The sequence below is a fragment of the Lipotes vexillifer genome, unplaced genomic scaffold (assembly GCF_000442215.2).
Source record: "Lipotes vexillifer unplaced genomic scaffold, Lipotes_vexillifer_v1.1 scaffold788, whole genome shotgun sequence".
In the NCBI taxonomy this organism is placed as follows: Eukaryota; Metazoa; Chordata; class Mammalia; order Artiodactyla; family Lipotidae; genus Lipotes; species Lipotes vexillifer.
The window spans coordinates 1,199,305-1,215,288 of record NW_006791862.1 but is presented as its reverse complement, the minus strand read 5'-3'; the positions used below and the strand labels follow the sequence as shown (position 1 = coordinate 1,215,288).

Genomic DNA, 15,984 nt, shown 5'->3' with positions numbered 1-15,984 from the left:
TCTTTCCCTGGTAATAAGTGGTATATGTGTATTATAATACATTTGGGAAAGATAGGAACATGTGAAGAAAAAAGTCATGTATCTTTTCACTGCCTAGAGATAGCCACATCTAATATATTATATATTTTCTTTTTCTGTAAGAAAATATACACATAAAAATTTGAATCATATTGTACATGCAGTTTTTGAGCCTGTGAAATACACTGACTGAAGTCCTCTGGATTGTTGAATCGGTGTTGGCGTCATTGTCCATCCTTAGTATCCACTTGTCTTTCTAGTTCACATATCCAGTAGTCCCTTCTTCATAAAGAAAAGGTCTTATATCTGTTGCTTACATTTGCCTTAGTTGTTCAGTCCTCAGTTTACTGCTAGAACAAGCATGTTTTTAGGCTCTCATTTCTAATGTGGAGGGGAAAGAATGGTCACTTGATTAAAGAAGCAGGTCTTTGTGGTGCTGGTTGGTGAAGGGAGGAATCTTTTTAAGATCACATTCAGGTGGGTGGGGTTTTTTAGTTTTTTGGTTTTGCCTCAAATGGTCTCTTTATCCTGACTTCACTCTTTGGGTATGTAGGAGTTTGTGCCCCTTGTCATCTGGAAATAGAAGTTTGTTCTAGCACAGTATGTTTGATATGTTTAACAGTGTTTTAGTTAAGATACAAATGTGTTACTTTATTTCATTGTTTTGAAGGCATACTCTTTTTTCACATTTAACATCTCTGAAATTGGTATGCTTCTTTCGTTTGGTGACATTTTCCAGTTATAATGGCTCTTTCCTAGTGGTACATAACTAAGGTACTTCGGTGATGTCACAAATCAGTGAAATGTGCTGATTACTAATTCCCATTATCTGACATCCTGAGACATCCTTAAGCTTTATGTATCCCTCTTCCTCTGATAGTGAATTTTGATAATTGAATAAATATCTCAGTATATTTTTTTCGGTTCATGATTAGAGCAAACATTTACTATGTGCTGGGTATTATTCTGAGTGTGTGTGTGTGTGTGTGTGTGTGTGTGTGTGTAGTGAAGTCATTATACATATAGTCATTTACATGGTAAGATTTATTATATTCTGTAGTTGAGGAATAACGGAAAATATCAGGATATTTAATGTAAGATATCAGGTTATTTCACTTATTAAATGCTATTATTAGCCACTGCAACAAACATTTTAAAATATAATTTAATCCTCACAACCCATTTGATGAGAGATACGAAAAATTATCAATCTCATTTTACAAATGAGGAAGCTGAAAATCAGGTTAAATAACTTGCCCAGAATTATGACATAAATTGTAAGTGATAGAGCTGGGATTTGAATTCAAGTCTGCCTGACTTCAGTGCCCTTGCTTTTAATGACTATACCATTTCTAGCTTTAGAAACTGTAACTTGGATTTTTTTTTTTTTTTAACTTTTTGATGGAGGTGGGAGGGAGCAAATTGGGCTTTGGGGTCTATTTCTATCCTAGGAGACTATAAAATAGTCTGTATCATGTGCTCAAAGAGGATAAAATAATTGATTTTTATTTTTTTGCATATTAAGATGGTGATGGAATTTCCTGACAATGTGTTAAATCTCGATGGGCATCAAAATAATGGTGCACAACTAAAGCAGTTCATTCAGGTAATAGTTTTAAAAATTAATGTTTTAAGTGGTGTGTGTGTGTGCGTGTGCGCATGTGTGTGTATGTATGTATGTGTGTTTTAAAGAGTCATTTAAAATTTTACCTGTAAGTATTAATTTTGTTTTACTTAGGACTCTTTAGGTCTTAAGATTGCAGTGAGGTTGCTTTCTTTTGCTATTCCAGGTATATTTACATACCTGTGATGTGAAAGATTTGGTGGTGGTGTGTTATCATTTTACATGTCTGTAAGGCTTTAATTTCACCAGTTTAAATTTAATTTCCCTGTTTTTAGAAGGTAGGGCAGACAGCTTTTCATTGAGAACTTCGTTTTTTTCTGTAGTAATTGTTTTGTTCAGTAAAAAAAATTAATCTTATATAGTGAATTTTCTGATTTTTATTTAATTGTTTTTTAATTTAATTTAATTTTTTATTGAAGTATAGTTGATTTATAATGTGCTAATTTCTGCTGTACAGCACAGTGACTCAGTTATACACATATATATGTTCTTTATATTCTTTTACATTATGGTTTATCCCAGGAGATTGGATATAGTTCCCTGTGCTATACAGTAGGACCTTGTTGTTTATCCATTCTAAATGTAATAGTTCGCATCTACTAACCCAAAACTTCCAGTCTTATTTCATTATTAAACAGTGTGATACTTTGTAAATACACTATATATGATCAAGATAAAGGAAGATAAATGGTTACTTTATTTCAAAATTCTATTTCAACTTTTGGAGAAAACTTTGAATTAAAGGTTAATAGTAAATGTGAGAATATCCTTTTTGGGAGTTATCTTACTTTTTCATCTGTTTTTTTTTTTTTTTTTTTTGTAAACTGGAGGTATTACTTGTAGTATAACTATAACTCCATCTAAGTAGAAGTTATTTGTGAGTTTTGCCCATTTCTCTACAGCTATGGTTCTCAGTCATTTCTCTTCCTTGTCATACCAACAGATAACATTCATATGCACCAGCATTTTAGTTACTCACTGCAGGCTCCTACATAGGTAAGATAGGCCTTGTTCTCTCCCACTAATCCATGACACACCTGCCCATACCTCCAGGTTGAGAATTGCTGCTCTACATGATCACTATCCTGACTTGACTTGTGTAGCTAAACGTAGTGTGTTGCTAAAGGTTGAGAAAAAGACATGGTAAAGCTGCTTTGTGTCTTTATTCTTTTCTCTTTTCTTTCTTTCCTTTATGAAATTTTTTATTTTAAGTGAGAGTACTAAGCTTAATGCACATTTGACAGGCACTAAATTTCCACATGCAGGGCTTCTTTTTGCTATGCTGGGTCACATACTGCATAGCCCTGGCATCCTAAGTGGAGTTTTTTATACCCTAGATTCTAGAACAGGGGGATTTGTGGAGCAAACTCAGTACAGCATGGACAAGGCCAACTGCTTTGCCTTACTGACTCAGTTGCAGATAGAGATGGCAAGCCCTGCCCAGGCTGTACTCACTGCACAAGGATAGGAACCAGAAAGAGTGGTGAAAGAGTCATTTCATGTCTTTCTTACAAACTCTATTTTTCTTTCCCTCTTCTCTCAGCGACATAGTATGCTTAAGCAGCAAGATCTAAGTATTGCCATGGTGGTGACATCACGTGAAGTCTTGAGCGCACTTTCTCAGCTTGTCCCATGTGTTGGTTGTCGTCGAAGTGTGGAGCGCCTCTTTTCCCAGCTTGTAGAGTCTGGAAATCCTGCCCTTGAACCCCTGACAGTGGGGCCCAAGGGAGTCCTATCTGTAACTCGAAGCTGCATGACTGATGCAAAGAAGCTTTATACATTATTTTATGTACATGGGTGAGTATAATCAATTAGGAAACAATGAGTTTGTTAAAATTTTAAACTTGGTGACAGTGGCAGCTTTTTTTCTAAATTTGGTTGGGGCAAAGCTTGAGTCCAGATTCAACACTTTTATTGAGTAACTCCTATGTACCAGTGACTGTAAAGTTTCTTTTCTCATGTGGGGAGAGGCAGGCAGTAAACAAATACATAATTTGTCAAGGATGTTAAGTTACAAAGACAAACCAGTAAGGGAGATAGACAATGAGTGGGTAGAATTCATATGGAGAGTGGTCAGGGAAGGCCTCTCTGATAAAATGACATTGAATATAGACTTGAATGAAGTGAGTGAACCATGTAGATATCTGGGGGAAGGCAAAGAAGGAGCAGCAAGTGTAAAGGTTCAGAGGTTGGAGTTTTCCTGGAATGTTTGAAGAACAGCAAGGGAGCCATTGTGGCTGGAGCCAGATGAATGAAGGGAATGGTAATAAAAGATGAGGTCACAGGAGTACTAAAAGGCCTGATTATGGAGTTCCATCTTGAGGTCTTTTGGGTTTTTTTAACTCTGAGATGGGAAGATTTGGGAAAGTTTTGAGCAGAGGAATACATGTTCTCCCTTGAAGTTTTGCTTACTGTCACCTCTGTGTTGAGAATAAGTAGAAGGGTCATGGAACAGTGGAGAAACAGGCTTGTTTAATATAATCCATGCAAGAAATAATAGTGACCAGTATAGTCGCCATGGAGATAATGAGGAATGGTTGGATCCTGGATATATTTTGAGGAATGAGCCAACAGGATTTTTGGGTAGATTGGATATGGAGGAGGGCATCAAGGATGATTCCCAGATTTGGGGTCTAAAGAGCAGGACAGATGGTTTCCATTTCCTGAAGTGGGTAGGCCTGGAGGAGAGAGGAGCACTTTTGCAGAACTCACATTTGGATGTGTTAATTTGAGATAGCAGTTGGGCGTCCAGGTAGAGTTCAGAGAGTTCTGGCCTAGAGATATAAATTTGTGTCATCAACATATATATAGTATTTATATGTATATTTAAACCCATGAGATGAGATGTGATCACCAAAGGGTAAGTGTAAATAGGAAAAGAGAAGAGGTCTCCTCATCAAGGATAGTGTATATACTGTATCTTTTATTGTTTATAGTGTATCTTTTAGTGTATATAGTGTATCTTTTATTGTTTCCTTTTTTTTTTGGCTGCACTACGTGGCTTGTGGGATTTTATAATAGTTCCCCGACCAGGGATTGAACCCAGGCTGTCAGCAGTGAGAGCACAGAGTCCTAACCACTGGACTGCCAGGGAATTCCCAAGGATCATGTATGTTTAGATATCTAATGTTTGGACAAGGGAGTATGGCTGAGAGTCAGGTAGCAATCAGTCATAAAATATTTGAGTGCCAGGCACACTGCTAGATACAATGCAGATGCAGGGATGAATGAGACACATGTAGTCTAGGGGCAAGAGTATGTTGAATAGGGCAGGTCTTCAATGTTTCGATAGGCTGGGAATGGAAAGGGAATATAAATGTACTGACTCTTGCGTTAGAGTTTGATGAGAAATTTTCAAAGTAAGTGATGTGTCTAATACTTTAAATATACTTCTCACTAAAAGGCATAGAGATTTTGAAAATTCTAAAGAAAAGTTAATATTAATCAAACCTTTAATGGTTTATTTTTAATTAGGTCCAAACTAAATGACATGATAGATGCTATTCCAAAAAGTAAAAAGAACAAGAGATGTCAGTTGCACTCCTTAGATACGCACAAACCAAAACCTTTGGGGTAAGTAGAAATGATTATCAGGATGCTTTGTCAGTGTTAAGATTATAAATGTTAATCACATTTGGTAAAAAGAAAAGAAACATTGCTAGTTTTATTTCATTAATTGTTTACACTGTAACATAAAAACCATATAATTGGTCAAAATAAATGTCTCTTGGTTCTGTAGGCCTTTTTGCATTGGGACTACATAGGTTTGATTTTTTTTTTAAGTTTTTTTTTTTCCTTGTATTAAATATGTTTCAGAGAAAGGAGGTTGAGATCTTTGTGGAAATTTATGTAGCCAATATTAAATTTTTCGAAGTCGTGGTATCGTTTTTTTAATCTGTGTAATAGTCATAATGTATAAATTATTTTTCTTGTCTTCCTTGTCTCTAGGTCTCCCTAATAATTTATCAAGGATTTTAAAAAAATCTTGAATCAGTTATAGCAATGTGAATTTATGTAACTAACTTGCAGTTTTCTTCTTGGTTAGGAGCTACAGTGTCCAAGGCTGCTTCTGCCCCCATCTCCTAGCACAGTGTCACAGTTGCCCCTTCAAAATTGCTTGGGGTTGGGGGTGGTAAGGAGAAGCAGTGGAATTTGAAGGGAGTTTCTAAGAAGTAACTTTTGTCTGGGGAGAGAATGAGATGATATAAAACTATACTTCTGAATTAATTTTTTAAATTAGTTTATTTTGGATATCTCATTAGTAGTGTTGACACCATTGTTAAATTGACATTTTCCGCTCTGGTAAAAAGACCTAGATGACCAGGTGGTGGTATGTTAATAGTTAATAATCCTTTTTTTTTCTATACTCAGGAACAAAAAAGGTTTTAAACTTTTATTATGAAAACTGTCAAACACATAGAAAAGTAGAGAGACTATACAAGGACCCTCTTACCCCCAAATACCTTCACCCAGACTCAGTAGTTATCAAGATTTGCCACATTTATTTCATTTGTTCACCTTTTCCTTTGCTGAATTTTTTTTGTTTTGTTTTGTTTTGTTTTGTTTTGTTTTGTTTTTCTCGGTACGCGGGCCTCTCACTGCCGTGGCCTTTCCCGCTGCAGAGCACAGGCTCAGTGGCCATGGCTCACAGGCCCAGCTGCTCCGCGGCATGTGGGATCTTCCCAGACCGGGGCACAAACCCATGTCCCCTGCATCAGCAGGTGGACTCTCAACCACTGCGCCACCAGGCAAGCCCTGCTGAAGTATTTTAAAGCAAGTTCTAGGCATCATGTTATTTTACTACTACATATTTCCACGTTCATCTCTGAATACAGTGATATTTTCTTTCATGACAGTGCCATTGTAACACTTAACAAAACTTTTAACTATAATAATCTAATACCCAGTTCATATTCAGATTTCCCCAACTCTCTCTAAAAGTGTCTTCTTACACTGATTTGTTAGAATCAAGATCTAAACAAGAACCACACATTATATGATTTCTAAGTGTGAGAGCTCTGAACCCAGTAAAGCTCTACACAACCTAAAGTGCTTATCTAAGGATAATTATTTCATATACCTGATTTACCAATATCTTTAAAGAATTCCTGACTTTCTGAATGCAGAATCCATTCTAATTTTCTCATTAGACAAGTAACCTTTTCTGAATAACCTGTTGACTAAAGCCACAGAGTAGTATGATATAATACAAAGGCTGCCTTCTGTGTTTTTGTTATGAATATTCTTCACTGAGGAGCTGAAAAGCAACAGCTACCCCAACATCTTAAACATCTGTGCTCATTGCCACCTTCCTTCAAAGACCAGTCCTTCCACTTTTGCTCCAGATTCCACCTCTTCTCTTTTTTCCCTTACTTTGCTTCGTCAGTTATCTACTTTTATTAAATTGACATACAGCTATGTTTTCCTATATTTCAGCTTAAAAACAAAAAACAGTCCTCCACAGACTTCACATCCTGCTTCAGCTCTAGCCCCACCACATGGGAAGACAAATGTTTTGCAAGGTTGTTTGCTGAGTTATGTAGTCAGTGTGAGTGGAGTTAGTTAAGCAGCACCTCCTAAGGTAGCTTCAGTTATTCCCACAAGCCATGTAGACAGCAGGCCAGAGGGTTTAGTCTGCTTAGCCAAGACTTCTCCACTTTGGATGGTCACTGCCATTCTGTGCTACTATGACTTTTCTTTTTATATTTTCCCTGTGTTGTTTCCCCCTTTCTCTCTTTAGATTTTCTTCAGGGGAAAGTGTAATACAGTTAATTAGCTTTTAGCCTAATCAGTAGTAACAATCTAGTTCAGTCTTCTTGAGAGTATTCTCACATTCATGCGAGTAAACCCAAGTTATTGTCTGGCTGGGAGTAAGTGTGAGGTCTGAAAGAAAGGGCTAGGCCAGAGTTGTAGGCCTGTACCTGCTGAATGGTATACAGTTGACTCTTTTTTTAAAAAAATTAATTTGTGTATTTGGCTGCGTCGGGTCTTGGTTGCGGCGCGTGGGATCTTCATTCGGGCATGTGGGATCTTCGTTGCAGCACGCAGGCTTCAGAGCGCCTGGGCTCAGTAGTTGTGGTGCGCGGGCTTAGTTGCCTTGCAGCATGTGGGAATCTTAGTTCTCCGACCAGGGATCGAACTCGCATCCTCTGCATTGGAAAGCAGATTCTTAACCACTGGACCACCAGGGAAGCCCCTACAGTTGACTCGAACAGTGCAGGGGTTAGGAGCACCGACCCTCCATGCAGTGGAAAATTTGTGTAACTTCTAGTTGGCCCTTTGTATCCATGGTTCCTTCGTATCCTCAGATTCCACGAACTGCAAATTGTGTAGCACTGTGGTATTTATTACTGAAAAAAATCCGTGCATAAGTGGACCTGCGCAATTCAGCCTCACGTTATTCAACGGTGTAAGATCACCTAGAGGAAGAGTAGAGGAGTAGAAAAGAATGCTGAGGAATTCAGTTTAATGGTAGAAAGAATAAGCCTAAAGAAACTCGAGAAAGTATCGCCAGAGAGGTAGGAGGAAGCCAAGGGAAAAGAGTGTGGGGCGGCGGGGGGCGGGCGGTGTCTGGTAAGCTGTGTTGAAGGTTGCTGAGTTATCAAGGACCCAAAAGTGTCTGTTGGATATAGCAACACTGAGATAATTGGTGATCTCGATGAGCAGATCTGTGGTTGAATGGAAACAATCTAGATCAGCATGGGTAGAAAAGTGCATGCAATGCAAGGTTTTAATGGGTTAAACTGTGAGTGGAAGGTGTGGGAGTAGAACAAGGAAGTGAAAAGACTTCCTTTTTTAGAGAGCTTGATCTTGAAAGGAAGGAGTGATATAAAGACATTTGGTCTGGAGAGATTATGGATAAAATCTTGATTTGAGCTGTAGAATTTTTTTCAAGCTTTTTTTAGAATAATGCTTTCACATTCCAATGGTATAATAATCATTCCCCAGCTCTGATTTCATGAACCTTTTCCTCCATAATGAGAACTTGAGTTTGAGAGTTACTCAGTTTTAGATTATGAATCACTCAGGCATAGAAAATTGCAAATTTAGGAGATGAGAATAGAAGGATATAAGATGCAGGGCAGAGCAGGAGTTGAGGTTTTTGTTTCAAAAATAAGGAACATTGATCCTTGGCCTGAGCCCTTGTGAGATGGGAGTAGGGAGCTGAATTGTACGTATGACCTTATAGGGTGGGCAGGTGGTTGAGAAATACTTATTTAGCTATATAGAGTAGGTTAAGTAAAGATTCAGAAGTTTTTCCATCTCAAGCATCCCAGGTAATGAATTTCTAGGACTGTAGTGAGACCCTGCAGAAGAACAGGCAGGAGCCAGTTGTTCAGAATCATGAAAAATCAAGAAGACTATCATTGAATGGAATATAGAAACATATTTCTCTTGAAATGCACATCTGCAACAAAGCAAAATGCATGACCAGCGCCACATTGCAACCTGTGGGGGAGGGAGAGTCTGGGAAGTTTTTAGTAAGTTTTCAAAAAATTATTTGTATAGTACTTACTACTAATTTAGGCTGTGTAAAGTGTTCATCTTAGTATGCTATCTTTATTTTAGTAAATATAAAAATTTATTTACTATAATTAGATTAATCTGTGACTTTCCCAGTTACTTGTAAATGTGAAGGTAGATAAGAATTTTGTTGCCGTGGGCTAGCTATAAAATCACATTAAGTAGATCAACACTTGTTAGTATTTTCAATTTGTGGAAGATTGATCCATGTTTATAGGTGAAAATATTTTATTTTTTTTCAGCCCTTTTGACTTTAAAACATTCCAAGTAGATTTGCTCATAAAATGCTTAGTATGTTAACCAGTTACTATCTTGATGAGTGTAAATGTTGTTAAATTATATCAGGTAAACTTAATAGTTGAGCAGAAATTTTTGTATAAAGATATGAGCACCTGTCTAAGTAACATTTTAATATGGTTAAATATGTAATTATATACAAATTTGCAAACTTATCCTACTAATATCTTAATGTATTAAAGAGTTTATGATTTTAATTTAGACTATAGAAATTATTCCTTCAGATTATCTCAGTGTCACTAAGCTTTGTACTGTACTGTACTACAGTGAAGGGAGCAGTAGCAGTTTCAGTTCAGAGAAGTTAAGTACAGATAAGAGAAGTAGTGAAGACCACAGGAAGGACAGCAAGTGTAGGATCATTTTCCATTATGGACCTTTCCAGGGAACAGCCAGGTAAAATCAAGCAATCCTTTACTCACCTTTTTTAAATGTTTTACCCTTGTATATTCCTTCTTCTCACTAAGATTTGTTTCTTTCTACAGAGGTTGTTGGATGGACGTATGGGAGCTAATGTCCCAAGAATGCAGGGATGAAGTAGTTTTAATTGACTCTAGTTGTCTTTTAGAAACACTAGAAACGTATCTGCGAAAACACAGGTAAGTCCAAAGATCATCATGGTGTAGTTGGAAGGTGCCTTAGCTGTCAGTCTTCCAGACTGACCTGTCACTGACCTTCTTCACATAATAGTACTCCAGCCTTCCCGTTAATACCTGACATGAGGCGGAGTTTAATGTTAGGGTAGGCAGTTCCTTTATAGGATGACTCTCAGTGTTGGCCGACTTGTGTTAGGCCAACATTTCCATTTTTTGTAATTTCTACCTGTTGGTTCCAGGCCAGCCTTTCAAGAAACACACAATAACTGTAAATCAAGTAAAGTGTACTTAATCACTGTGGAAATTCCAGTACTCCTTGTTTTTATGATAGAAGCATTTCATGATGTCATTTTTCAAAATTAAAGTTAAAATAGCAGCTTTTACTTAGTAATATTTTGAATTATTTTTTCTTTAATTGTCAAGACCTAAAAATAGAGTTGGAATTCATGTGCTTCCTGTACTATAAAAGTAACTTCAGATTTTTCTTTTTAGAATACTACTTTACAAAGGAATTTTCTAAGTGTCATTAACATTTGGAAATTCGTAGGGAGGGAGAGTGCAGTAGGAAAGGAAACTGGTAAGGGAGCCATCTAGAGATGGTGTTCTTGGGGGGGAGTTGTACTGTTTTCATATAAATTTGTCACATGTTGAGTTTGTAGTTGTGTGTTCTTTGACTTTGGGAGAGATATACACAGTTACTTTGGGGATACTTCTAGAAAACATGTAAATAATAAAAACTGGCATTATCAAGACATGTTTATATGGCAATGAGCTAATGACTTTACCTGCATACTAAGTTTATTAAGTGTTTTTTTTTTTTTAGAATTACAAACTTTCTTGTTTTTTGCCTTAGTTGATTATACCCAAGAGAGTAGAGAATATGTCAATTATTTGGAGTTCGGGAGGGGTATTTTTAACCATAAAACATAAATGTATAGGTCTGTTATAGATTCCTTTGTCTTTCAATATGAATTGATCTTTGTATTCAATATGAATTGGTCCCCAAAAGATAGCTTTTTTGGGGGATAAATTACTAGTTACTATAGCTAATGTTTTGGAATTTCCTATATTGGTTTTAGATATTTCCTGTGTTGAGGGGGCAGTAATTTATAAGAAAGGTGGAGTCCATTTTATAAATATGTTAAGGATGAGGGGAGAAGTACAATTAAGAGAGCAATTAAGGGAGATTGCATTGAATCTGGGTTCTACTGATTATAACTTTGTACAAGTTACTTTTCTGTGCCTCAGTGTTTTTCTTTTTTAAGACAAAAATAATGATAGAAATGGTCTTAATAGGATTTATTATAAGATTAGATTTGTCGTGAGGATTGATGATACATAAGACTTACTTAGAACAGTATCTGGCACACAGTAAGCACATCAGTGAACCTTTGCATGCCAGATTTGCAAGTCCTTGTTAATCTTGTGTATCTAGTTGTTTTAGGTACAGGTTGAGTTTTTGAGGTACAGTCAGTTGAAAATGATTTCTAAACGTCTGAATAATGGACCTTCTTGGCACTTCTACTTTATTTAGGGGACTTTTCTGAGCACTTTATAATAAAGATTTTATAACACTATTTAGCCAGTTAAATTTTATGATAGTACATTATTAGAAATGAGGTGTTAGGAAACTGAAACCTCTGAATTAAGAAAATGTTTTTTAAATTTGTGTGCAAGGTTACTTTTGAAAACAGGAAAAATCACTTTCATTCTTGTGGCTTACATATAAATTTTTAAATTGCTGTTTACTTTTGCTTATGTTACTTATGATTACATACAAACATATTAGACTGAGGATTTAAAGCAGTAAGATATGGGGAAAATATTTCAAGTTTCATTATTGGTACTATATGACATTTAACCGTTTATTTACTCAAAAATCTAACTTACCATTATAGTTTGAAAACGCGGAAGTATTTTTATTTCTGTGTCCGTGACCATTTCTCCCATCAAGGGGAAGATTTTTTTTAATTGTGATAAAAAAACATAACTTATACTTGCCCTCTTAACAGTTTTTAAGTGTTCAGTACAGTATTTTTAACTATTTGCTCATTGTTGTACAGTGGATCTCTAGAATTTTTTCATGTAGCATGACTGAAGCTATACCACATCCATTGAACAATAGCTCCTCATTTACCCCTCCCCTCACCCACTGCAAGCCACCATTCTGTTTTTTTGTTACTTTCAGTTCAGTTACTTTATATAACTCACATGAGTGGAATCATGCAGTATTTGTCTTTTTGTGCCTGACTTATTTCACTTAGCATAATGTCCATAAGGTTCATCCATGTTGTAACAGATGCCAGAATTTTCTTCTTTTTGAGGATGAGTAGTGTTCCATTGTACGTATACACCACATTCACCTGTCAGTGGACATTTAGGTTGTTCCCACATCTTGGCTATTGTGAACAATGCTGCAGTGAACATGAGTGTGTGCAAAAAGCTCTTCAATATCCTGGTTTTTTTGTTTTGTTTTTTTTTTTGCTGTACGTGGGCCTCTCACTGTTGTGGCCTCTCCCGTTGCGGAGCACAGGCTCTGGACGCGCAGGCTCAGCGGCCATGGCTCACGGGCCCAGCCGCTCCGCGGCATGTGGGATCTTCCCGGACCGGGGCACGAACCCGTGTCCCCTGCATCGGCAGGCGGACTCTCAACCACTGCGCCACCAGGGAAGCCCCCAATATCCTGTTTTTAATGCTTTTGTATATATTCCCAGAACTAGGATTGCTCGATTATATGATAGTTCTGTGTTTAATTTTTTGAAGAAATGCTATACTATTGGATTGGCCAAAAAGTTCATTCTGGTTTTTCTGTACAATGTCACGGAAAAACCCAAACGAACTTTTTGGCCAACCCAATATAATATTTGCCATGCTGGCAGCACCATTTTACAATCCCATCAACAGTGTGCAAGGGTTCCAGTTTCTCCAGATCCTTGCCAACACTTGTTATTTTCTAATTTTTTGATAGTGGCCATACAGTGGGTTTGAGGTGATATTGTGTGAGTTTGATTTGCATTTCCCTGATGATTAGTGATGTTGAGCATTTTGTCATATGCTTATTAGTTATTTGTATATATTCTTTGGAGAAATGTCTATTCATGTCCTTTGTCCATTTTTTAATCAGGTTCTTTTTTTGTTTGTTTTGTTATTGAGTTGTAAGAGTTCTTTATTTATTCTGGATGTTAACCGCTTATCCAGTATATGGTTTGTAAATATTTTCTCCATTCCATAGATTGTCCTTCACTCTATTCATTGTTTCCTTTGCTACACAGAAGTTTTTAAGTTTGATATAGTCTCATTTGTCTATTTTTTCTTTTGTTCCCTGTGCTTTTGATGCCATATCCAAGAAATCACCATCTATTCCATTATTATGTTTTCTTCTAGGGTTTTTATAGTTTCAGGTCTTAATGTTTAGGTCTTTAACCCATTTTGAGTTAATTTTTGTATATTTCTTGTCTATTTTTTAAGCATTAGTGAAACAATGATTTAACTTTACTTGTCAACATTATTGCCTCTGTTTACAAAATGGGCTTAGAGCTTCTGTTTTAACATATATTCATTTCATTTCACGTCCATCCTTAAAGAAGCCTTCTGCAATTCCCATAACTAGAATTCAACGTTCCTGTGTGCATGCATGCACACACACCCACACACGCACGCACGCACGCACACAGTGGACTACTACTCAGTCATAGAAAAGAATGAAATAATGCCATTTGCAGCAACATGGATGGACCTAGAGATTATCATACTAAGTGAAGTAAATCAGAAAGGTTTATGATGCAGTGAAACATTTACAGAACAGAAACAGGCTCACAGACGTAGACAAATTTATGGTTACCGAAGGGTGAAGGGAATAGAGGAGGGATAAATTTGGAGTTTGGGATTAGCAGATACAAACTACTATATATAAAATAGATAAACAAAGGTCCTACTGTCTAGCCCAGGGAACAATATTCAATATTCTGTAATAAACCATAATGGAAAAGAATATGAAAAAGAATATATATATATTTCTATATCTGAATCACTTTGCTGTACACCAGAAGCTAACACAACATTGTAAGTCAACTTTGCTTCAATTAAAAAAAAAAAGTCCATTATATATCTGGTGTGTATAGGGGGGCGGGGTAGAGTAGAGGGACCATGAAGGGAGAGGTGAATCTTGGGAAATAAGGCTGGAAATAGTAGATTGGGTAAGAGAAGTCACTGAAGGCCTTAATGGGTTTGAACTTTATTCATAGACAGTGGGGAGTTTTTTAAGCTGAGAGTGAGGTAATGAGATTTGTTTAAAAAAGTTATTTTGGTATGAGAGATGCATTAGAGCTAGTAAGAGTAGAAGCAGGGAAACCTGTTAAGAAGCATTTTTAAAAACTGTCTAGGCAATTGAAAAGAATTGACCTTCAAGAGAATTTTAGAAAGAATTGATACCAATTGGCTCCACCCCTAAAAGCAGGACCTAAGGAGGAGTTGGAATTAACTGAGGTTTCATCCTGGGTGACTATGTGAATGGTGATTTCTTTGTTTTGTATTTCATTTTATTTTATTTATTTATTTTTTAACATCTTTATTGGAGTATAATTGCTTTACAATGGTGTGTTAGTTTCTGCTTTATAACAAAGTGAATCAGCTATATGTATACATATATCCCCATATTGAATGGTGATTTCTTAACACAGATGGAAGGGAACCGTGTTGCCCTTGGTTTTGGACAACAAATTTAATGTGTTGCCTTTTGGACATCTGTGTTGCTGCCCATTTTTTCTGTATGGGTCTGGCCCTCAGGCAAGGACAGAGACTTGAGCAGAGCTGTAGAGTCGAGAGTCAGACATGGTGACTGAAGCTATGGGAATAGATGAGCTCATGTGGGTAGATGAATCTAAATCAAAGAGAGCAAAATTTCCTCATTCCACCACAGCTGATCTTCTGAGTTATGAATATTGTGAGCCTGGCTTTTTCACCAGACCGAATTCTTCCTTATTTCAGGAATTCAAAAATAAAGAAACCAGGCTTTATTCTTTTTTCTTTCTGATTGAATAGTGAATTATATGTATATTATATGTTACTGTTGATTTTATTTGCATTTCTTTGTTTACTATTGATGCTATTTATAGTGGAATATATTGCCCACCACCTTAAGTTACTTCTCTGTAAATTGCTCGGTCGTAGTCATAATTCTATTATTTGTGAGTTATTTTCAATTGTTTATAATATTTTTTTTTAATGGTTTCTAAAAGAAAACTTTTCTACATCCTTCTACATTCACATACTCTTCTGTACTTTTACCACATTGTGTACAGTCAAGTTTAAACCACATTTCTACATATATGTTGTCTATATTATGACTGAGTGTTGAGAAACATGCATTTTCTTTTGGAGGAAAGAATTTGACATTTTGGAAATTACCAGTAAAGTAAAAATTGCATGTACCACTTTCCCATTCTTCTTGCCCTTCCCACCCCACATACTTAGCTAGTGATGTATTAAAATGTAAAAATTTGAATCAAGGTTTACTGGCTGAAGATACCAACTATCTTCAGAGGCTGAAAGGAGAGGGATCCTAGAGTCATTGGTTGGTAGCCTCTGTTGTTTTATTTTCTGACCTGCTGCACAAATAGCTCTTGAAGTGAAGATAAGCTAGTCCTTGGCAACTAATATTTTCTGGCCATGTATTTTATGCACTAACAGGTATTTATCTGCCTCATTCTTTTAGGCCCATGTGTTTCTCTAGTTTAAAAAGCATTTGCAAATGGAGATCTAGCTATACCCATGTAATCCCTAAATGTGTATTTACCTTATATGTGTATGTTTTCAATGTGTGTATGGAGGCTTTTTTTAATGCTCTATATGGAAGGGGAGTGTCATTGTCTAGTACACTGTTATATACCTCATGAAATAATTACACAGCCAGTTCTTAATTTTGAGGTT

The 15,984-nt window shown here is 36.5% G+C and overlaps 1 protein-coding gene across 1 annotated transcript in view; it reads left to right on the top strand.

The window, feature by feature from the left end:
• GGNBP2 (gametogenetin binding protein 2) overlaps positions 1-15,984 on the top strand; it is a 30,966-nt gene that overhangs the window by 6,605 nt on the left and 8,377 nt on the right. The window contains exons 3-6 of the mRNA XM_007464894.1: positions 1,544-1,624; positions 3,186-3,439; positions 5,117-5,215; positions 9,946-10,059. Coding sequence (XP_007464956.1) covers positions 1,544-1,624; positions 3,186-3,439; positions 5,117-5,215; positions 9,946-10,059 — 548 coding nt within the window. The remainder of the gene's footprint in view (positions 1-1,543; positions 1,625-3,185; positions 3,440-5,116; positions 5,216-9,945; positions 10,060-15,984) is intronic.